Source organism: Thrips palmi, unplaced genomic scaffold (assembly GCF_012932325.1).
Source record: "Thrips palmi isolate BJ-2018 unplaced genomic scaffold, TpBJ-2018v1 HiC_scaffold_1, whole genome shotgun sequence".
In the NCBI taxonomy this organism is placed as follows: Eukaryota; Metazoa; Arthropoda; class Insecta; order Thysanoptera; family Thripidae; genus Thrips; species Thrips palmi.
The window spans coordinates 5,037,656-5,059,606 of NW_023144620.1; the positions used below are offsets into that span (position 1 = coordinate 5,037,656).

A 21,951-nucleotide genomic window follows, 5' to 3' on the forward strand; every position below is an offset into this window, starting at 1 on the left:
TGTCATCGAGTAATTTTCGGATCCGTTCCCGGGAAACAAAACGAAAATGGCGCGTTTCGCTGGATTCCAGGAGCTGGGGCGTGTACTCGGGGCAGGGGTGTCGCCTGGCTCACAGGCCTGGCTCGGCTCGGCTCGGGGTGAGGGGTGGCTGAGGACGCTCTTCACCTTTGTACACAGCGGCGTGGCCTGGCTGGCCTGCCTGCCGCCGGGTCGGGCTCGCTGTGACTCTGCGAGGCGAGCTGCCCACCCTGCACCTGCCCGCGCACACACTGCGCGAAACGGCATTCCAGATAGTCCAGGCGTCGTGTGGATGTCGAGTCCTGCTGGCCGTGCTTGACCGGGCGGTGGGCGTTCAGTGCGCCCCGCCCTAGTGTTACCGGCCCTGGTCGGCCCACCTCGCAGCGGAAGTCATATTCGGCTTGCTTCGCCACCACAGCTCGACAAGATGGCACCACTAAAAAGGACAGTAGTAGCCCATCCCGTGGCGGGCGTGAGGTGCGCGGCACCGGGTCGTCGAACCCTCGCCGTCGTAGGCGAGGGTGACGTCACGCCAAGCGCGATCGGCGCGGCGTGTGTACCTCCGCGTCGACCAGCGCCACCCGTTCGGCGAGGTGTTTGCACCTCCCCGTCGACCACCGCGGCTGGTTTGCACCTCCCCATCGACCGCCGCGGTTGGCTTGCACCTCCCCGTCGACCACCGCGGCGGCCGCGGCGGCCCCGTCCGGCGTGATGCCTCGGCGGCGCGCTGGGCGGCCTGCTCTGCGCGTGTCTCCGACTAATGGGGCGACGCAGCCAAGGGCGCCGTCACGGCGTCACGGCCGCGAGGAGCGAGGAAGGAGCGACGGGCCGACGGATTGGAAAACGTTCGCACTGTGCCGGAACGCCGCGGAACCCCGGTGGCCGGGCCAGCAGACGACGCGCGTCATGTCGACCGCAGTGACAATCTCCTCCGCGCCGCGGACCGCAGCGCCGCGTAGCGCATTCCGGCAGCGCGTCCGTCCGCGAAAAAGAGTGTGGAGTGGCATTCAATGCAAATGGCTGCGTGCCTTACGCCCGCTTACACTGTACTGGGTGCTTGCATGGCTGCGGCTGCTGCGGGTTCGCGGAACGCGTGCGCGCGACGCCCATGTTGGTGTTGGTCCGGCCAGCCCGGCCCGCCTTGCTTATTCGAGCCTTGCCAGCAGACGACCCGAGACGCATCATATTTCGCGAAGTTTGGACTCAAGTCGAATAACGAGCGAGTTCCTTGTGGCGGTGCCCCGGCCCCCAGTCTGAAAAAAGCACGTTTTTTGCAGTGTCTCGTTTTGCCCGCGTTGGCTCAGGTTGGCTGAGGTTGGCTCGGGCAGGTGCGAGGGTGCCAGGCACGGCTGTAGCCAAGGCTCTGGGTGGCGCCGCCCGCGCCGCCCGCACCGCCTTCGCCATTGTCGTCCAATTGCCTTGTCTCCAGCGGCATGTCGGGAATTACCCGGTGCAGCCGATTGTTTGCGTAAGTCTTCGCGGTCCTTTGCAGCAGACAATGAACATGACTCAATTCTATACTGCTCGCGCCAATGCAAAGGCTACATTGTAGCTCACCAGAAAAAGAACTGATTTGTTTTTTTATTTGTTTGGGCGTGCTCGAACAAGCAGTGCACAACTCAAGAAGCACCGGACCCGATCCTCTTTGACAGCGTGGGCAAACGGCGAGGGAGGGAGGAGGTGGACTGCAACTTGATACACTGTATCGATTGTCACGGACACCGTGTTGTACCTCGCGTCTTCGCGCGAGCAGCAATAACGAACCGAACGTGAAGATGAGCTGCGTCCATCGAGCGGATTGCAGGATTGTATTCCTCTGGGATTTCACTTCACTCAATCTCTCCGGCAGCATCCACAGCCATCAACACAATGAATTTTCCATGGCATGAATTCGGCATGACCGGTAGACACGGCGGAGCAGTTATCCACTCTGCAGCTGCCGCCGCCCTCCCTGCTAACCTTTCATTAGCAGTGGAGCAGTGTTGACCCGAGGGAGGCTTCGTTCCCGCGTCCCTTCGTGCGCCTTGAACCCGTCCAGAAGTCGGACGTCCTAGAAAGGTCTTTGAACCTGGCGACGCGCGAACTTGAACGTGGTGGTGGCCGAGCAGCGCGTGTCTGGTGTCCGAGACTCCCTGAACCACTGAGCGCCATTCACCGAGTCGGCTCGCCTAGTCCAGGCTTCCCCGTCCGAAGTCCCGGAATCCCGAAGTCCCGGAGCCTCGGAGTCGGAGATGGTATCTGCGTCGGCGACTCCGCCAGATAGAGTCATGTCGTGTCGTGCCTTCGTGCCGTGGCGTGACGCGTGACGCGATCGGTGACACTTCGATCCAATTCCGGGGAGGAGAAAAAAAAAAGACTGCGCGAGCAGTTACTAAACGGGGCGGTGTTCTCGATACGCGAGTCAATTCGATTAGCCGTAGGTTGCTCAATACATTTCCATTAATTTTTTTCGATTTTTTTTTTTAATTTTAAGAGTTAAATTTTGAAGTTTTTTTGTTTTTGTTTTTTTTGCGCTGCCCTGAGCTGTGTCAGCCGGCTCAGCAAGCCGCTTCGTTGTGACTTGCGACGCCCCGTGGCGAGCTGGCAAGCTGGCGAGACGAGCCAGGCGGTGAGTCACTTGGCAACAAGTGTGCCACCCGTGTGTGCCACCGCACCTCGCTCTCATTGTATTCATGAGCCCGAAATGCATAAATCGCCACGCGCGACCCGCCAAAACGCCTGCCTCGTTTCGTTCCGTCGCGAAACGGATTCGGAAGGCAAACAAGCCTTGTCGATCGCGTTACAGCACTACAAATCTATTGGCGGTACACATGGTGTGGAAAAGGCGGTAAAACCTGTACCGCCTTTCTATTGGCGGTAAAATCTGGAGCCCGCCAATTACGCACCCTACAAACTGAACGAAAAAGGCGGTACAAAGTATTACCGCCAATTGCATGCCATTTAGATGGTGCGAAAAAGGAGGTACAAAATATTACCGCCTTTTACGTTCTCTCAGTGCGCCAAGAAATCGGCGGTAAAGCTCTCCAAAGGCGGTACAAACGGTGCTGTAAGGGCGGTAATTTCTGTACCGCCTTCGCATTGGCGGTAAAACCTGGAGCCCGCCAATAGCCAATTACCGCCAGTAAAGGGTGGAAATATTACCGCCTTTCGATTTGGAGTGAGGGATCTGAACTTCCGCGTTGCCGCACGCCCGGCCCGGGGCGTCGAACCCCCCAGCCAACACTTCCCTCTTAAATTCTCGGCTGACCCTGACTGCCTGCACACAACAGCGCCCGCGCCGCCCGCCACTCCTAGCAAAGCGTCGTAAAGGCGAAAAATACAGAATAAAAAAAAAATTATACAAAGAAACGCGCGCTTTGGGGCCGTCGGCTGATGACGTCACCCTGGCTGGTACATGGCCGTTGGCGTGAGTTTAGTGGCCGAAGGCGATTATTCTGTGTTGCTTCCAGCTGACCAGAGGAGTCGTTAAAGTGCGCGGTCCTGCCCGCACGCTCACACACACACACACACATACACACACACGCCAGAGGAAGTAGGCTAGGGCGTCGCGGTGTCCGTCGAGGACAATGCGTGACTGGGCCGGACGGACAGTAGCCCCGCTTTTCAACCTTTTACGATCACCCTTCAAACTTTACCACGCACCACACACCTCGGCGGGGAAAACAGCCGAAAGCGGGCCGATGACTCGGTGCGTCCGATCGTGATCGTATGTGCGCCTCGTTCGTCTTGCGACCAGGTCGTAACTCAGCCGGCGGACCCACGGTCCATCGCGGCGGAGCGATCTAGCGATCTGCGCTCCGCCATCGCCAGCCACCGGCTGCGGCGCGCTGTAGTGGGTGGACCGAGGTGCACCGCGGACACGCCAGGTGGTTTACCGTCGCTGTCGTGCCTCTCTCTGATTAACAAGGGCACCCCAGGGCACTGCATCTCCATTGTTTGTTGTTGCCACGGTTTACGGCGACGAAGAAAGTTGTGCCGACGGCGGCGAATCCGCCGAGTGGTTCTGCGGGGGCTGCGCCAAGCCGCTCCACTGTGAGATACTGCACCGAGGTGCGCCTGTGATGGCTCGCCTGCAGACCGATTCGAAAAGTCGCCCCTTCTCTCTCGCACCCATACGGAACGCCCCACGAGTGCGAGAGAGACGGGGCGATGAAAACGACTCTCGCAATCAGTCTGCTGGCTTCGCTTTGCTCCGCGACCCCGAGAACAAACTAACGCGCGCTGTCCGCGGCCGAGTGTGACAGTGTGGCAGCACTCCGACAGGACAGGACGCACGTAGGCATTGCTTATGGCGCTCGGACTATAAATCAAACACACTTACTTTGTGGCGACGTCGACCGTGCGCTCCTCGCTGAATACGATTGCGTTTCCTCACTTTGCGCCGTCCGGGTGTTTCAAAGGGAGGAGGTGGTCTACGTGTTTCATGTGTTTTTCGGCTGAGTGCAGGAAGCGCCTTTGAGAAACGCCGACGGGCCGGGCAGCCCAGCCCAGGCCCAGCCCAGGCCGTTGCTGTCAAACGCGGTCTTCTAATTGGCCAGGAGGATGGATCCTGGCCGCGCCGACGTGGGCAGCGGCCAGTCAGTCGCCAAGTCACCCTTCCAGGCGGCTGACTGGCTGGCACTTTATGCCTCGGCCCTCGGCACCCACAGGGCTTCGTACAGTGTGCGCGCATTGTTGTGGCGCTGGCAGCGTCTCTGTGCAGCACCCATTGTGATAGCTGCCCGCTCCATCACACACACGCCACCGTACGTCGCTTAGCCATTCCGATCGGATTTATGACAATCTTTGAGGGCCGTCGTGGGATTTGAGCTTTTCGCAGTGTAGACGCGGGGGAGGAATGGCAACGGAAATGTGGCCCGTTCGCTCTTGCAGCCAGGGCGGCGGTCTCCAGGACTCCAGGGCGCTGGCCCTCCTGGAGCGCCTCGCCGCGTCGTGTGGCACGCGCCCAGACCGATTCCGCGCAGCGCCTCTCTCTCCTCTCTCTCGCACTCATGGGGCGTCCCGCGGGGCTGCGGCTGCGAGGGAGACGGAGCGACGAAACCACAGTTTGGAATGGCTCCGACGATGGGAGCGAGTCGGTAACCATCGGAGCCACGAGTCGAGTCTTGAGGACTAATGTCACAGCGCGACGGCACGCCCAGGGCACGCCCTGCCGTGTGGGCCGCCAGCCCGCCAGCCCGCTGGCTTTGTTTACGACGTGGCCGGACGCCGGTCTTAAACCCGTGTACTACATAATTGGCGGTCGACACGGCCACACCGCGGGAAACAGCAGACAATCGGACGTTCGGGCTTCGGGTGCCGGTGGTTGCTAGTGGAGTGGCTCGCTCCTGGACGGTTTCGAACAGTACGCCTGGCGGTCATGGTCGAGTCCAGGTCGCCGATATGCTCGTGGGATGGCGACGAGTACGGCGAGCACACGCCGCGCCAACGGCCATCTGTTTCAGAGAAACGAGCACCGCGCGAAATAATTTGGCCGTCCGCGTGAGGGCTGCGAAGGCGATGAGCGTCTTGCCGGCGAGTCCCTGGGCAATCCAGTACGGCGCCAATTAAACGCCGCGGCCGACAGCGGAATTTATTTTAGAGGAAAAGCGTCCGTCCCCGTCGGTCCCCCGGTCTGCCTGGCCAGCCGGCTGCTTGTGACGGTGTGCTGGAGGAGCTCGAGTAAGGCGTCGTGGCGCTGGCCGGGCCGCGGCCCTCCTGGACGCTCGCGGCGAGCGGGCACCCGATTTGTTGGCGACAATCACGCCCCGCCCCGCCCCGCCCCGCCCCGCCCCGCCCCGCTGGACTAAACCCGTGCGCGCGGCCACGCCACTGTAGTGAGTGCAGCCGTGACCGCGACCACCCCCTCGGGGCCTCCGCTTGCTCCCACTCGCCGCCGCCCCGCCCCGCCCCGAGACAGAGACAGCCCGACCGCATTAGGAGCGAGATTAAAACAGTGTGTAAAATACGAGCCTGTCAAACAGGCAGATTCATGCCGCAGATGAACCCCGGAGGACCGCGAGTGGCGCGAGCGGCGGCCGGTCCACCCGGAGACAGCGAAGCTGCGAGGCAGTGCAGCGGACAGACGGGCACTGCCGGACAGACAGACAGACAGACAGACAGACACTAGATGTGTCCCCGACACGGCCGTACGCCACAGTCCCGCAAATTGCATTTTTGCCCCGCAAGAGTACCCACTGCGCGTGTGTGACTGTGTGTGTGTGACTGTGCGTGTGTGTGTTTGCGCGAAGCGCACAGCGCCCTTGAGAGCGAATTCAGCTGGACGTGCGCTTTATTAACAAGGGTACCCGCTCGCTGCTCGCTCGTGTGGTGCCGCTGCGCGCTGCGCTGCGTTCCGCGTCGCCGCCCGGCAGGCGCGAGGGACATGGCGGAGATGGTGGAGATGGCAGCAACAGATCAGGCCGCCAGAGCAATCTGGCCGGGTCAGGCGTCATGCCCGCCAGAGGGCCGATTCGTCATCATGTGTCGCCGACTGCATTGGCGGACTGCAGTCCAGGAAGGTGTCAAGGGGTGTCAACAGCGTCAACTGCTGGCGGCCTGGCGGCCTTGGCCCTCGGCGCGGTCCTCTCGGCCTTCTTGGCTGCAGGCTGCATTTAGGTGGTCATGGAGGCGCCCGGCCCGGCCCGGCCCGGCCCGCCTAGCAGCAAATCAAGTCGGAGCTCGGCTCTGCCTGGCCGGCGAACCAGCGGAGCAGCGGGTTGCCTATGCGGCCGTTGACAGGCGCGCGAGCAGACGAGACTCGGCCGGGGATGGCTGCTCGCCTGCTGAGCGACTTCGAGGAGTTGTTTCGGCGCTCTGTCTCTGTCGCACCCTCACGGGACGCCTCATGAGTGCGAGAAAGGAAGCGACGAAACGACTCTTGCGATCGAGCCGTGGTCTCTGCACTCGCTGCAGGCAGAGCGAAGCGCGTCCACCAAGACGATAGACGTCGTCGTCCTGAACATGGGCCCCAATTTCCATGACAAACTGAAGACCGGGGTCGCCCTCTCCCTCCCCCACGCCGAGAATGGGCTGACGAAAGCCCGCGGCGGCGTGGCGGGGATGCGGGGGGACTTGAGGTCGTGGAGAGCCAAGAGCCAAGCGTCGTCATTTTTTCCCCTCGGCTGCCGCGCTGCCGGGCTGCCATCTAGAGTCGCGTTTTGTACACAAAAATGGCAGCAGAGCGCCGCGGTGGCGGTGGCGGTCGAGGTCGCGGCGACCGCGCTAATGGGGTCAAAAAACGTAATTGTTTCATCCGCACAGCAGCACGGCCGAGAGCGCCGCCGACAGCACTGCAGATTGCCTGGCCGCGCTTTCGGACCTCGGCCAGCCTTCCGCCAGCCTGGCCTGGTACTTCCCCCACCCTTCCCACTCCAACCCCTTCCACCCACCCTCCGGGCTTCCCGCAAAACACTCTCGGTTTAATATGCGTCCTATAGCGGTTCAACATCATTACGACGCCGTCATCCTGATCCCCGCGCACGCCCCCTCCCCCCCCCTCCTCCTCTTTCGCGCGCATGACCCCCGGAGCGTGTCTCTGCGCCCCTTTTTCATCCCCTTTTTGCTCGCCCCCTCTCCGGCCCTCTCCGCGTGCGCCGTCGGCTTGGCGGAGTCCCCGCTGGGCTCGCCGCTCGGCGGGCTGCTGCTGGCCAGTTGGCAGGGCCGCCGCCGCCGCGGGGCGCGCCACCACCGACCACCACACCGTAACCGGGTTGCCGTGGTCATTCCCGCCCCGACCCAACTTACGCCATAACGGCAGCAGCCGAACGCGGAACGCGGCCACGAGGGACAGGACGGTCACGCCCCGAAGCGGGGATGCGTCAACGGGAAGCATTCTGAAAAAACGCGGTCGCTGGTTTACGCTCGCCCCCTCGCACGGCCGCCCCGCCGACAAGCTTATCACGCACTTAATGGAGCGCTCTTCTTCTTCATCTTCTGGGGGCTGACCCCCGCCCCCTCCTCGCTTTAAGGAGAGAGTAAATGATACATACGCCCTCTCTGGTGGATGACCATTTCTCCGGCACTCTTCGCGCACCACCCCTCTTCCTCTTCTTCTTCTTGTTTGTTTTGTTTGGCGTGCAGACATTTTTATGTATTCATTTTCGTCGTGGGGGTCGGGTAATGAGGTCGCCGCATAGGCCGGGACATTTTTTTTTTGTATCAAGTCTCCGCGCATATTTCTTGGGAGGGTGTGCATTCTGCACGCAGAGGGCTTGTCCGTCGAGTGAGGTCTAACAGGTCTAACCCGCCCGAAGCGCGAAGCGTCGCGGAGCATATCCATGTCATCGACCCCCTCGCGGACCCCATGCCCGCGTGCCGCCTTGCCGCCCTGGCCGTGCCCCGCCCGTTCCCCTCGTCGCTGCACTGCACGCACCCCGAGTCCCCGAGTCGTGTCGCCGTGTCGTCGGTGCAGACAGGGGGACAGGGGCTCGGCCTTCGTGGCCTCCTTGTGCTTGCAGCCGTTTACGTGAGCCGGGGCAGCACGGGGACACTTTATTTCGGAATGACGTCCCTCCATGACGGCGGCCGTGCTCGCGCTCCCTCATGGAAGACGCGTCCGGCACGCCGCCGCCGTGTCGCGCGGCCGCGCACGAAGGCACGGATAAAGAAATGGATGAATAAATAAATAGATAAAATGGAAGCGGGCGGAGGCGCGCGAGCAGCGCGACACGGATGCGAAACGCCAAGAAATGTGGTATAAAGCGCGGTCGGGGTCGTCGGCCAGCGGGGCCAGCCGCGGGGGAGTGAGTGAGCCTCCGGCTGCGGCTTGGCGGCTTGGCATGGCGTAGGCGGTTTGCGTGTAGAAGACTCCCCGTCTTCTGTCTGTCGCTCTCCAGGCAAGCAGGGGACGAGGGGAACCACCCGGAACCACCGGAGCAGAGAGGGGGCTGTGATTTTTACCGCTCTGTCGGTTTAGACGCTGGGGTAGGCAGGAATAATGCGGGAATCATTCTTTTAAGCGGACCGAAACCCCATGCATCCCCATCATGCACCTTGCCCAACTATCCATCAAACCACCTGCGACCTGGTTTCAAAGCCTGCGAGATAGTTATCATCCTTTTAGAAGTATTTAAACCTATTTTATGGATCTTTTGTGGGAACATCTCCTGGTGCCTTCTAGACTAGTAAACCAGGCGTATAGCAGTGCACGTTAATTGGCCGCGCTGAGCCCGGTGGTGACGTCACGGCACCTGGAGAGCCCTGGAACGTCCTGGAAGGGAGCGGGCCCCTCCCGCCCTACCCTCAAAGTTGCCGCGCAGCTATGAGATGCTGGCTGGATCATTAGATCACGCTCTTCGGCGGATGGTTTACAGCCCCTCCAGGGCCAAACGGCCGAGAACGCGTTTGGCCGTGTAAAGCGTTTTGCCCGACCTGGCCCCAAACACGGCGCGGTCGCTGGTGTGGTGAGATTGCGGCACTCGCGTTGCAAGGTGGCACAGGGGTGGCTTTTACATTGTAGTTGCCACTGGCCGTCTGCAGCGTGTCGGCTCCAAATGCATGACTCCCTCAGTTCCACTGTAAGTCTGTCCTCGATAGCGACTGCCCCCCCCCCTCCCTCTCTCCCGAGGTGAGGGGTGCGCGAGGAGTGGGGTGAAGGGAATTTGTAATTTGCACCGTTTGTGCTTCAAGAGGGCTTGTCTCGTCGCCCCGTCGCTCCGACGCGCTCCACGCCGGGAGAGCGGGAGCAGGCGGGAGCGAGCAATGTGTCCTGGGGATTTGTGTGATCTACCCGATGCGGTACTCGAGCCACGAGCCACCTACAGCCACCCTTCCTGCTTCCCCCACCACCCCCCGGGCTCGGGCCGGGACCTCTGGCCTCTCCTCTCCTCTCACCCACGACGCACGTCCTCGTGCAGGTCGCCTAGAGCCTCGTGCCCCTGCCCGTGCACCTGCCCGTCGGCCCGGCCGCGGGAAGCCAACTCAAGTGGCACACAAACTTTGCCGCTTCATCTACGACGCTGCGGGATTGCCTCTCGGCGAGGCGATCGCCTTTGCTCGTCTTTTCCTGTTTCTGAGGCGGAGGCGACGCGCATCCCTCTCTCGCCTGCGGAGGAATATGATGCTACCCCCCCCCCCAGGGGGTGCGAACGGTCAGGAAATTAAGGCGCATTAATTACGATCGTTTGGAAGACAAGGCCACATGCTGGGCTTTGCAAGCCGCAAGCCTCGCTGGTCCGTGGCTTTGCAATCAAGTGCCGGAGGGGGCCGAAGGACCGAAGCCCGAAAATGAAGCACCTGCAGCGCGCTGCGCCTAGAACAGGTCGAGGGTATTTCGGAGAAGCTGTACTTACTCTGTGAGATTGTCGTCTCTTCACCTTTGAATTTCGCGTAAAACTGGTCGGGCGGACCGGTGTCGAATCGTTTTTCCGCCTGCCGTGCCGTGCCGCGCCCTCTCTCTCCCCCTCCTCTCGACCTGCTTTCCTTTTTTCCCGGAGTGCAGTATATTATTCTGTCGTCAGTACGAATTTTGTGTCATCCCCCAGATTTATTGCGGCCCGTCATTTCCCCATCCCTGCCTTGCGGGGACAGGGCGTGCGCCGGCTGCCGGCTTGGGCCGTTTTATAGCGGGATATCCAAGCCTGCCAGGCGCGGCGTGGCGCGGCGTGGCGCGGCGTGGCTGCTGCACGCGAACCACTTTGAAACCGCGGGCCGGGCCGGGCGGGGCGAGGGCGACTCTCCCTCTCACCCTTCGCCCCGCGCAGGCCTCTGTCGCGACGGGACTTCCCCGGACGCCACCCGCGCCTCCACCCGAGCGCCGTCATGCACGCTGCTGCATGCAGAGTCCTACAATGGGACTGACTGTCGCTGTTTGCAGCGCAGATTGCTTGACAAAACTCACCGGTTGAAAACTGTCCAGGTTAAAGGCACACATCCATCCAACACACTGGGGGAGAACAAACCGAAAGAATGCATTGTTGTGAACGGCGATCACTTCTCCCACTTGAGTGGCCTGCTGTCTATAGCCATGCGTGTTTCTTTTTTGTTTCAGGTGAGGTGTCGCTGTGCCACTGTACCGCAGACCCGCTTTTTGGACGACTTCTCCCAGAGGTCGTCTGCTGCTGTGGGCTCCATAACTCGCTTTGACTAGTCGCTCTATCTCTTTCTTTGTTTAGTGCGGGAGAGCACTATTTTCTCTTTCCCTCACCCATTTGCTACAAACATTACTTTAAATGGAGCTCTTCAATTTTATTAAAAGGCTCTCTTAACAAAATTTTGGTTTGAAAATCAGTTAATTTTGGATATTTTGGTATTTCTAGTAATCATTGGAATCTGAAGAGCTATTTTATTAGACATCTTCCCTTTATTCACGTCATTCACTTTTACGTTGCTGTTATGCATTTGCTCTTTTTTTAAAGCTGATTTGCTTTGTATCACAAGATTTCCCCATTTTCTTATGTTTTGCATTTCTATTTGTTTCTCCTTCTGGGCTGCTTAGAATCCACTTGCGATGATGACCAATTTCAATGTCGTGATGGTCGATGTATTGACGGATTCCGTCGCTGCAACCAAGTAGTTGACTGTGAGCATGGAGATGATGAGGATGAATGCCGTATGTACTTTTCTTATCTGTTTGCTTGGTCATCTTTTCATGTGCATGCTGCAATCGCTTTTATTATTTTGTTAATTTTTCTTTCTGTGACAACAGTTAAACTATCACAAGAGTTTAAGCGCTCGTATTTTTTATTTTAACTCAGTCTGAATGTAATGTTTCATTAAGCATCCAGATTTCTTCAAAAAGATAATTTTCACTGGCAGGATTGCTTTTTTCCTAATTAATGTTCGTCTATTTTGTTGTGCAGCTTGTCGACCAAATGAATTTCAATGCAATGATGGTACATGCATTGAAGGCCACAAAAGATGTGATGGTGCAACAGATTGCCCACAAGATAATGCAGATGAGCGGAACTGCCAAACTCACCGTGAGTATTTCATCAAACTGTAGCTCTAAGCTAAGAGAGAAAATATGTTTTTGCATCTATATTCATGAAGATGTACCTCATGGTTGGTATAACTAATTGTTTGGGTGCATTGAATTTTTTTTTTTTTTAAAAGATGTTGCCTTTGACATGTTACATATATTGTTTAATACCAGTACCACTGCTTTAACCAACCAAACAATGGTGCTGGATCACTTGCACATGGTATTTGGGTTGAACTACAGCTTTATGGGTTTCCAATAATCAAAGCATGAGGCACAGCATTGTGTGCATGGCCGTTTGAAATTTTTTTTTGGTGACAGGGAATTGTTTTACTGTATTTTACTGCAAATTTGATAACTCATGAAAGTCATGATAACCACTACAATGATGGGACTCACCCTAACTTTGATGAAGGAACAGAATGCTGAAGTTTTAAAACTTACTATCAATCAATTAATTGTATCTCTCATCTACCGTTTTATTTAATGTCATACATAGTAGATTCGGATTGAATTTATCCTTTGGAGGTAATAATCTTTTGCTTAAACAAGACTTTTCATGATCGGTTCATGAGGAAATGTGATATTCGTTCATTGAAGATTTTCATCTCTGTAAACAAACTGGTTTAGCAAAAGCACCTGCACGATTTTTTGCATGATGTATTGTGAGTGGTTTTTCAACATTTTTGTTATTTTTACAGCATGCAAGCAAGATGAGTTTCTCTGTAAAAATCGTGTTTGTATTCCCTTACGTCTAAGGTGTGATGGAATGGTTCACTGTCAAGATCAGAGTGATGAGGAGTCATGTCCACCTGCACGTAGGCACTATTCTTAATTTTATTTGTGTTTTCTAAATGTTGCTGAAATTTCTTCTTTCTTTATATTGCAAGAGAAACGGTCTTCTTTGCCCACATTCCTTGTCATACCCTTAATTATTACAACTCAGACTCTCAGTTTCGTAGAAACTATCAGTGCGTCATAGACAATTATATCTCTCTTTACTGAATCATTTTGCAACATTAAAAAGTTTTCTTGATAAATTTATTCTCCAATAAGTTTTCCGAAGGTCATGATTGCCACCACTTTGCATGATTATTGCCTTATAACGATACTGCCTACTGCCTATTATTTCTTATAACACGTTCTGATAAAATGCTGATTCAATCATTGTAGTCAGCATCAGACCTAAAGCATATGTTTGCTGCATATTGCATAGGGAAAGGGTATGGTGGTGGTGGTGGTGGTGGTGCATCGGAGCATTTACTCCAGTCATATGATAAATATTATCTACATTTCATAGAATGCTGGATGCTTGCACGTCTGTTTGCTTTTGTTCTAATTTTTGCTTGGGGCTTCCTGTAGTTTTTTTAGTAGTGATTGGAACTTAGTTGTTCTGGACTTTTCCCTTTTTGCTATGGAACAAATGTAATGTATCATTCCACTCTTAAGAGAATTTAATGTCAATGTTTCAGTTGGATGCCTGAAAGATGAGTTCCAGTGCCGTGATCATAGTTGCATTTTGTCCATTCATCGCTGTGATCGTAAAAGTGATTGTGCTGATGGGTCAGATGAGGAAGACTGTGGTAAGTATATGTTCTACTTTGCTGCTCAACCACATACTTCAACCCTTAACCAAAATCTGTTCCATACACAGAGGTTTGTGGATCAGATCAGTTCAGATGTTTCGATGGAAGGTGCTTAAGTTTTTCTCAGCGATGTAATGGTATCCCTGAATGTGCTGAAGGAGAGGATGAGAGGAACTGTCGTAAGTATCAGTTACTTGTCAATACTCAACCATGCTTTTTTTTCCCTTTTGTTCTTTTTTTGGTTTTTCTTTTTAAAACACCAGCACTATCTTGCTTATTTCAGCCACGCTTCCTGGCAGTCAGTGTGCATATAATGAGTTTTTGTGTAAAACTGGACAGTGTGTGGAATTAGCGAGACGCTGTGATGGCTATCCAGATTGTTCCGATCAGTCTGATGAGGACGATTGTGACGGTAAGTTTTCTTTCCCTTAACCTGTCTTTTTTTTTTAAATGGTAAAGGTGACTTTTTTTTTTGTGGGAAAGAGCAGTCCAGTCTATTACACAAATCTTACTCTCTAATTTTTGTTTGCATAAAGTGCTTATTGTGATGCCAGCAATTGCCCTTTCAATTAATCTCTCAAATTAGAAAGGGAAAAAAATTGCTTTCAGTTTTGTTTTGAAGTTTTAATTTTATGTGTTTGTTATCATTTTTTTAAAATAGTTTTATTATGACTGCTTTATGTGTTGCATCATTATTATGTGTGTGTTGTCCTGTCTTGTAGAAATTGTGGCACCCTGTCCGTCTTCAGACTTTTCTTGCATTGATGGCTCTTGCATTCCGCTCTCCAAGAAATGCGATGGTTTGCCAGACTGTGCTACTGCGGAAGACGAAAGAAATTGTACAAGTGGCTACGGTATGTGGCAGGCTCTCAAGTTCTAAATAACCTACCATTTTCTCTTGATGGGTATTGACATCCACTAATTTGCTGTATGCAGCCTGTTCTTTGTATCTTCTCATGATAAATTTTTTAAAGATCTTTTGTGGATAGCAGACCAATTATTAAGGCATTTTTCTAATAGTTGGAACATTGCTTGTTTGTGTCTTCTATCCACCAAAGAAAAAGAAAGGTTCCATACCCTGTTTTTGTCTTAATTATTATCATTCAAAAATATACATCATATTGATTTGTTTAAAAATCGAGGAGATAAGAGCTACATTTTTTAATCCTCTGTAGATAAGCTGCTGTTCTGCACTTATTTTTGTTTTGTTATTGATTTGATTGTACTGATTTTATTTATGTTTGTGTTTGTGTTGCACGCTGTAGGACCCAGCACTGGTATAACAGAGTCACCAAAATGTCAGCCATATGAATTCCGTTGTGACGATGGCCGATGCATACAAGAGGTGTACCGCTGTGACTCTATCAAGGATTGCCTTGATGGCAGTGATGAAAAGTCTTGTGGTATATATGAATTACTTTTCCCTTTGATAAGTCTTGTTTCATTGCACCTAACTTTGAGTGTTCTTCCAACATTCCTCTTTCTTTTAAATTATTCTTTCAACTAACACCAGTGCTTTTTACCTCATGTAAAGAAGGATTGTCTTCTATCTTTTTCAAATTTTTGGCACCGTCAACCATGAACTCATTTTTAAAGTTTCCCTCATTCTCCTTTCATTTTAGCAATCTTGAAAGATTTTTTAATACTGTGCCGTGACTCTTGCTTTAAATAGGCACCTAGTTTGATACAAACACTGCACATCGTATCCTCTTTGTCACTAACTTTTGTTCACATTTGCATGTTGGTGCTGCTTTCTGATTTTGGTGACTGTTGGGGGCATTTCATCCAGTTATTACATGTTCTCCCAATGAATTTACTTGTGCCAATGGACAGTGTCTTGATTACCAAAGACACTGTGATGGTGCTTTTGATTGTGCTGACGGCTCTGATGAGGATGGCTGTGGTAAGCAATGATGTCAGATTATTCAATTGGATTAAGAAGCTGTCATCATGTTCCTACCTTACCATTTCTCCCTGTATAAATGCCTCAGATCGATCACATCTTGCAAAAACCAAGCTTACCATTGGCATCCAGATTAGAGAAGCCCCTGGTCGGTCTTGGTCAAGTTCCATTCAAAGATTGTGACTTGTGTACTCACTTTCAGTTTTACTTTCAAGTCCTCAAAGATACATATAAATCTTTGTGCTATGCTTTTTCATTTCTTTTTCCTGAGTTAGGCTTCATTTCTGCATGTTTATGTTTTGTCTCTCTTCTCAGTTTAATAATGATATCGGTGAGCATATTATAGAAAATTGCAATATGAGATGATATAGGCATTATTTTTTAGTCTCACTCCCTATTCCCCCCATCAGAATAAGTTCGGTCTTTCATTTTTTTATACATTTTACAGGTTCTTTTTCTTTATTTTTCTCCCCTAAATAATAATTGTTTTGTGTAATTTAGATTTTTGATCTTTTGTATTTTTTATTTTGCCCATGGTTGACGTGCACTGCACAGCCTTGTGTGGTTTTGATGAGCACCAATGTGGAGATGGTACTTGTGTGGACTTCTCCTTGGTTTGCAACGGAAAGGAGGAATGTACTGACGGTTCAGATGAATTAGATTGTGGTGGGTCTCTTTTTTTCCTCAGCAAAGATAGGTCCCAAAAAATAGTCTAGTTTTGATTGTCTTTTGTGTATTCTTCTCTTACTGTACCTTTAAAGCATGCCTGAACTCTATAACTAACCCTCTATCAAATGCAAAATTTGGATCAATTATTTTTTAAATTTCTATGACATAACTTCTCAGACAAATTCCTCTCACATTTCAGGTCAAACTTGTGGTGTAAATGAGTTTACTTGTGGTGACCGTTCGTGCATTGACATCAGAAGGAAATGCGACAGAGTCCCAGACTGCAGGGATAATTCTGATGAGATTGGCTGTGGTAAGTTAAAGCTTTAATGTTTGCCCACAAAATTCTCGAACATTTGCAGTCCATCATTGCCTTAAGAGCAACCTTTACTTTTACATCTAACACAATTCCTGTCTTACTTGAGGCCTGAATCCTGTTCTGGTATTTAGAATGTGGGATAGTATTGGTGATAACATTTAGTCATGGTTTTACCATCCGTCAGCATATGTCTCTCTTTTCTGTTTTCGTCTGTGCCTCGTTGGAATCAATTCAGGTTTGGACGCCGACTCAACCTGCTCGGATGAAGAATGGTCTTGTGGTGCCGGTGTTTGCATTAGTCTTAAACATCGCTGCGACAATTTCTACGACTGTCGGGACTTTTCTGATGAGCAAAACTGCTTTGGTTAGAGGTGTTTCAGTAGCAGATGGCTATCAAATTATTAATTATTTACAAATATTTGGCAGCTATGGAATGTGTGACTTTTGATCCATTTTCTTCCTTTTTATTATGGTATCTAGTCTAACTACTGTTACTGTACCATATATACTTCATTATAGCCATATTTTAGCTGGTGTGTTCTGGATGTGTAGCCCAGTGCCTGTCCTTAAATCAAGTGTTTTTAATGTTACTTTTAGGACGTCATCAACATGCAGAATCTGGCTTTGTCCAAAGAGATTTTTTTTTCTGTTTTTCCCCCCCAATAGTGATGCTATAATTTCAAATGAGACACACAATGCAAATTTGAAACTGTAATGCAGACTGAGACCTCATCACGATGAGTATCATATTTCCCAAGAGGTTCTCTGTAAATGACAGCATTGTCATTCAGGAATAATCGACATCTTCAGTAATTTTCAATTTTTGTTTTTGACATTGTGTGTCTACTATTACTGCAAATTTGCCTTGCATGTAGTTACCTAGTGAAGTTTGCTGTGGAAAGTTTGACTCTGTAAATATTTTATTATTAAGAAACATTATTTGTTCGATGAATGGTACAGCTGTGCAAACAAAGCTTATTACAGTTTCGTTTCTGAAATCTCTTAAATCAAAATTAAATTAATGACAGTTTCCATTCAATTTTTTTTTTGTGTAGGAAAAGTATAATTGAAGGACTTTTTAAGAAATGTAACTTTTGCCATTTTTCTGACAGTGATATTTTGCTATAAGACAAGTCAAGATCAAGTCTTTTAGTATTTTCTTTTTGCAGATATCTTAGGCTACAAAGCTCAAAAAATTTAGTAGATTTAGTAATCTAAATTAAAAAGACTTCGAAAACTCATTTTCAAGTTTTAAAACTTTTGTGAAATAATTTTTGAACGAAGCAAATTTATTCAGCATGTTTAAAGTCTTATTGGCTACAAATGTACATAGGCATTTTGACATTTGAAGACCTCTTAATGTTTATCTACATGGATGCATGTATAGTTTCCATAAACAATGTAATTTTAGTTATTCGGAGTGTGAAAGACCCAAACATCTCATACGGTACCCAATTAGTCTGCATCAATGTCTTTCCGACTTGCATGCCTAAATAGGCTCTTTTTATCAGTCTCTCTACACAAACCAACTAAGGCATTGGATAGTGGGAGTCATATTTGTCCTTTCGGATGCTTTCTTGCAAGTTTCTCGAGATATCAGAGCGCTCATATTCAAAGTATTAGTGCTGATCGTTCCTTTATTTTGCCTTTGCATCTCATTGGATTAAGAGAAAAGAGTTATGAAACTCTTCATGTGTCATAGTTTTCCTTTGAATGCCTTGCCCTACCCTTACTCGCCAATAATTGGGTGTATGTACTCTCCTATTGTCAGCTTCCACATTCCATTAACTTTTTATTTAAAAGAAAACTCTGCCTGTTTTTCTTAATTTTTTTTTTCTACATGTAGAAGATATGCAAAGTTGTTTCCTTTTTAATTACTTACTCTTGTCAATTCTGGCTTTCAGATTGCAGACCTGGAGAATTCCGGTGTGGCTCAGGAGACTGCATTCCTGATGTGTATCGATGTGATGGACGACCTCATTGTCAGGATAGAAGCGATGAGGAGGGATGTGGTAAGATGAACATGATATAGAAAATTTTCATGTTACACTAGATTTTTCCACACTTAATTTTTCATCTAGATTTAATTTTGCAATTAGTGTTGTTAAGTAGTTGAAGGTTGCTTATTTTTTGTATCCCTTTTGTTTCAAGTTGTTCAGCCTCTGTCTACTGCTGCACCTCCACGTAGCTGTCCCTATGGCCAGTTTGCTTGCCACTCCAACGGCCAATGTGTTCCTCAGTCAGTTGTGTGTGATGGTCAATCAGACTGTAGCGACTCGTCAGATGAGGCCAACTGTGGTAAGACTGCATTTCTTTTTATAGACTTCATAATTAGGTCTAGAGGATTTCGCCTCTTTCTCAAACTATAAATTTAAAATATTACTTACTAATTGACCGTTCATCTTGATGTCAAGCTGGGAGGGCTTGTTTTATTGGCCAATTCCGTTGTGAGAATGGCCCCTGCATCCCTGAACATCTAAGATGCAATGGAAATTTTGACTGTCCCTTCGACAAAAGTGATGAATTTGACTGCCGTAAGTCCCCCATTATGGGAGAGCATGGTTTCTGTTGTGTGCAATCCTAATAATAATAATAATAATTGCATATTACATGTAAACTGTCGATTAGAAAACCTGTGCTAAACCCTAATAGCCATCCACCTTCAGTGACATTGTAGAATTGAAGTATTCACTGATTCAATCTCACTGCCCCAGGAGCGTACTGAATCCTGGGGAAATAGACCAGGGAGGGGATTTGTCTGCCTTGCGGGTGTTTTTGAAGCACAATTACTGAAGTAATCTTGAGTCTATAGTGTGCTCTGGAGTAACTAACTGAACAAAACTTAAGGTCCAAAATGAGGCAGGGAATATCCCCACAGACCCCTTTCCTGGACCAGTCAGTAGGCCCCTGCCTGCCAGTCTTTAATATTTATCATGTTTGTGTGAGTGTGTGTCGGGTGTGCTTTCTTTCTACTTACATTGTGTGTATTATTTTTGTATCCTTTGTATTTTGTATGTTTTATTGCTAAACATTGTGTTCTTTTTAATTTTGATCTTTCTTTCTTTTTATTGTGGGCGATGTCTCATCAAAAGTCAATAACTGTTATTCTTAATAACTAACCATAAGCTTACTCATTACTTCAGAAATGGGTCTAACTTGTTTTTAATTTTCAGCTGGACGGCCATCCACCTTTTCAGGACTAAATCTGAAAACGTATCCAGAGGATCAAATCATCAAGGAAAGTAAGTATTTTCTGTACTTATTATGGAATGTGCGTGTGTGGGGGAAGGAGAGAGGAAAAATAGAGAGGGTGGGAGGGGAATTGGACCTCAAGGAGGACTAAGTCCTTCTTGGTTCTTGAGGAAACATTTATCTTCCTCCTCATAGAATAAATTGCAGACTTGACTTTCTTTCTGTTGTCCTCTACACTCTGTGTCCAATGTTAGCTGTGTGATCTCTTTTTAACAAATCCTGCCATATCTCTTCTTTTCTAACAAACAATTACGTTGTTCTTTCTCATACTCAATCTTTTTCTATGGATGGACCACATTCAGTAAAAGTTGGTAAGTTTGTATGTATGAAACTTGATACTTTTGTATGAAAATGCTCACACATTGTGGAAACATGGAATGCATTTGATCAGAATGCATCAACTGCCACATTTTGCTTTCTAGACATTGACGGCTGATTGCATGATTTTTAGAAACTGTTGCCAATCATTACCTGTTAATTTCACTATGAAAGGCCACCACATAAAGTAACATTTCCTTAATATAAGTACACTGGTTGGAGTTAAGATTTTGATATTAACAGTGGTAGCTTTATTTGTGGTGTGTTAGTTATCATTGACTAAGACTTGGGAACAGATTAATGTCATGCTTACTTTATGATTATTCTGGCATGCCATTCACCTATGAAGAGAGAGACAGTGTAGGGTTTCAGAATAGTTGCTCTGCACTTTTTCACAATCATTGACTGAAATTAATACATTCCTTTCTGTATGCAGGACGTGAAGTAGTATTCCAATGTCGTGACGAAGGCCCACATAGAGCACGTGTTAAGTGGTCTCGGGCTAACAATCTTCCCTTACCACAAGGATCACGAGACCTTAATGGACGTTTGGAAATGCCAAATATTCAGGTTAGCTATTTTTACAAGATGTTTTTGAGTTGCTCCCACATTTTTTTCAGAATTCAAAGTTTTGTTTCCTTCCAGCTGGAACATTCCGGAAATTACATCTGTGAAGCTGTTGGGTATCCTGATAACATTCCTGGTTCTCGGCTCACAGTGACTCTGAGAGTAGAACAATGTAAGTTTACAAGTATTTTATACAATTTTATATCATGTACATATTAATTGCTTTTTCCTTGTCAATTCCACTTTTTCTATGTCTTCTTTCTGTCTTGTCAACACATCACCCTCCTTAAAATTCTCTTGAGCTTTCTCCTCATAGTTGTAGCACATATCTAACTGTCTTAAGTTAGGCAGCTGCAATTTCTAAAAAGAAATGACTTAATTAATTTCCTTTTTCCCTTGAAACTGAAAGCTTATGTGTAGCACGTATTCGATGGCCCCTCTTTACTAGTCACCCAGGAACCCTCAGGTCCCATTCCTTCATTACAAATTTTCAGAGAATTTTTGATAAGTTTGATGTGTTTAAATTTTTGCTCTAGGAGTAGTTTGGCCTTTGATGTGTAGTTTGTGATTTTGGTTCTTTCAACTGATTTGTAACCACATTGTCTTAAATCTGGTAAAATGATTTAATTATCAAATTAACATATTAATAGATAGGGCAAGGGCTGAGGTGGGAAGTGGGGAGTCAACTTCTCCATTCACCTCAGACCCCATCTGCTGCTAATTGTTAATACTCAATTTTCCTCAATTTCGTTACCTTTTCATTGGAAAATGTGGGAACAAATACTGTCTTCTTGCATAGTATCACCATTTTAGAATGTTACAGTACGTCTTTACAGTGAAACATCACAAGTTCAAGTTAAGAATCAGGCTCAGCGCGGCTGAAACTCGAATGAGCAGGGTGAGGGGCATGCTGGAGTACTGTCATATGGTCCATATGACAACTCCCTACCCTTTGCTTAAGCCACGCTCGGCTTGATGCTTACCAAACTACTAACAAATTCATTTTTAGATTTTAAAAAATACCCTTGTTTCATGAATTTACTTCAATTAGATTGTAAAGGATACTACTAAACTTGTAATTTTTTTAAAAATTTCAAGATTAGAAATGCCCCTATGCAGTTTCTTGAGATAAAAGTGAAAATGGTACAACTAGTAGCATCTGACCCACCTTGATTATTTTTGTGATGTCCATTGTAGTTACATTTTTATACATCATTTTCGACACCTATACTGCATGCTCTTTTTGTGGCCTTTTCAAGCTGCTGGAAGAAACAAAGGACCTTATCACAAGCACTTATATAACTCACCTTTCTTAAAGTTTGGCATCCTGCCGCCCTCTTTCGCAGATTTGTATGGCTCAGGTAGGCTAAACCTCCTTTCTCTTCCTGACTGGACAAAATCTAAATTCAATGTCAACTTC

At 49.2% G+C, this 21,951-nt stretch overlaps 1 protein-coding gene across 2 annotated transcripts in view; it reads left to right on the forward strand.

Annotated features, from left to right (window-relative positions):
- The window catches only part of LOC117645234 (basement membrane-specific heparan sulfate proteoglycan core protein-like), a 110,967-nt gene that overhangs the window by 67,858 nt on the left and 21,158 nt on the right, over nucleotides 1-21,951 (forward strand). The window contains exons 8-25 of one of the 2 annotated variants that reach the window (XM_034385285.1): nucleotides 11,435-11,548; nucleotides 11,799-11,918; nucleotides 12,619-12,735; nucleotides 13,390-13,500; nucleotides 13,572-13,682; nucleotides 13,787-13,915; nucleotides 14,226-14,357; nucleotides 14,769-14,906; nucleotides 15,293-15,406; nucleotides 15,962-16,072; nucleotides 16,275-16,388; nucleotides 18,299-18,406; nucleotides 18,546-18,692; nucleotides 18,809-18,928; nucleotides 19,568-19,636; nucleotides 19,949-19,957; nucleotides 20,401-20,534; nucleotides 20,610-20,703. In XM_034385285.1, the coding sequence (XP_034241176.1) occupies nucleotides 11,435-11,548; nucleotides 11,799-11,918; nucleotides 12,619-12,735; nucleotides 13,390-13,500; nucleotides 13,572-13,682; nucleotides 13,787-13,915; nucleotides 14,226-14,357; nucleotides 14,769-14,906; nucleotides 15,293-15,406; nucleotides 15,962-16,072; nucleotides 16,275-16,388; nucleotides 18,299-18,406; nucleotides 18,546-18,692; nucleotides 18,809-18,928; nucleotides 19,568-19,636; nucleotides 19,949-19,957; nucleotides 20,401-20,534; nucleotides 20,610-20,703 (1,992 nt within the window). The remainder of the gene's footprint in view (nucleotides 1-11,434; nucleotides 11,549-11,798; nucleotides 11,919-12,618; nucleotides 12,736-13,389; nucleotides 13,501-13,571; nucleotides 13,683-13,786; nucleotides 13,916-14,225; nucleotides 14,358-14,768; nucleotides 14,907-15,292; nucleotides 15,407-15,961; nucleotides 16,073-16,274; nucleotides 16,389-18,298; nucleotides 18,407-18,545; nucleotides 18,693-18,808; nucleotides 18,929-19,567; nucleotides 19,637-19,948; nucleotides 19,958-20,400; nucleotides 20,535-20,609; nucleotides 20,704-21,951) is intronic. The other variant, XM_034385293.1, reaches the window with a different exon arrangement.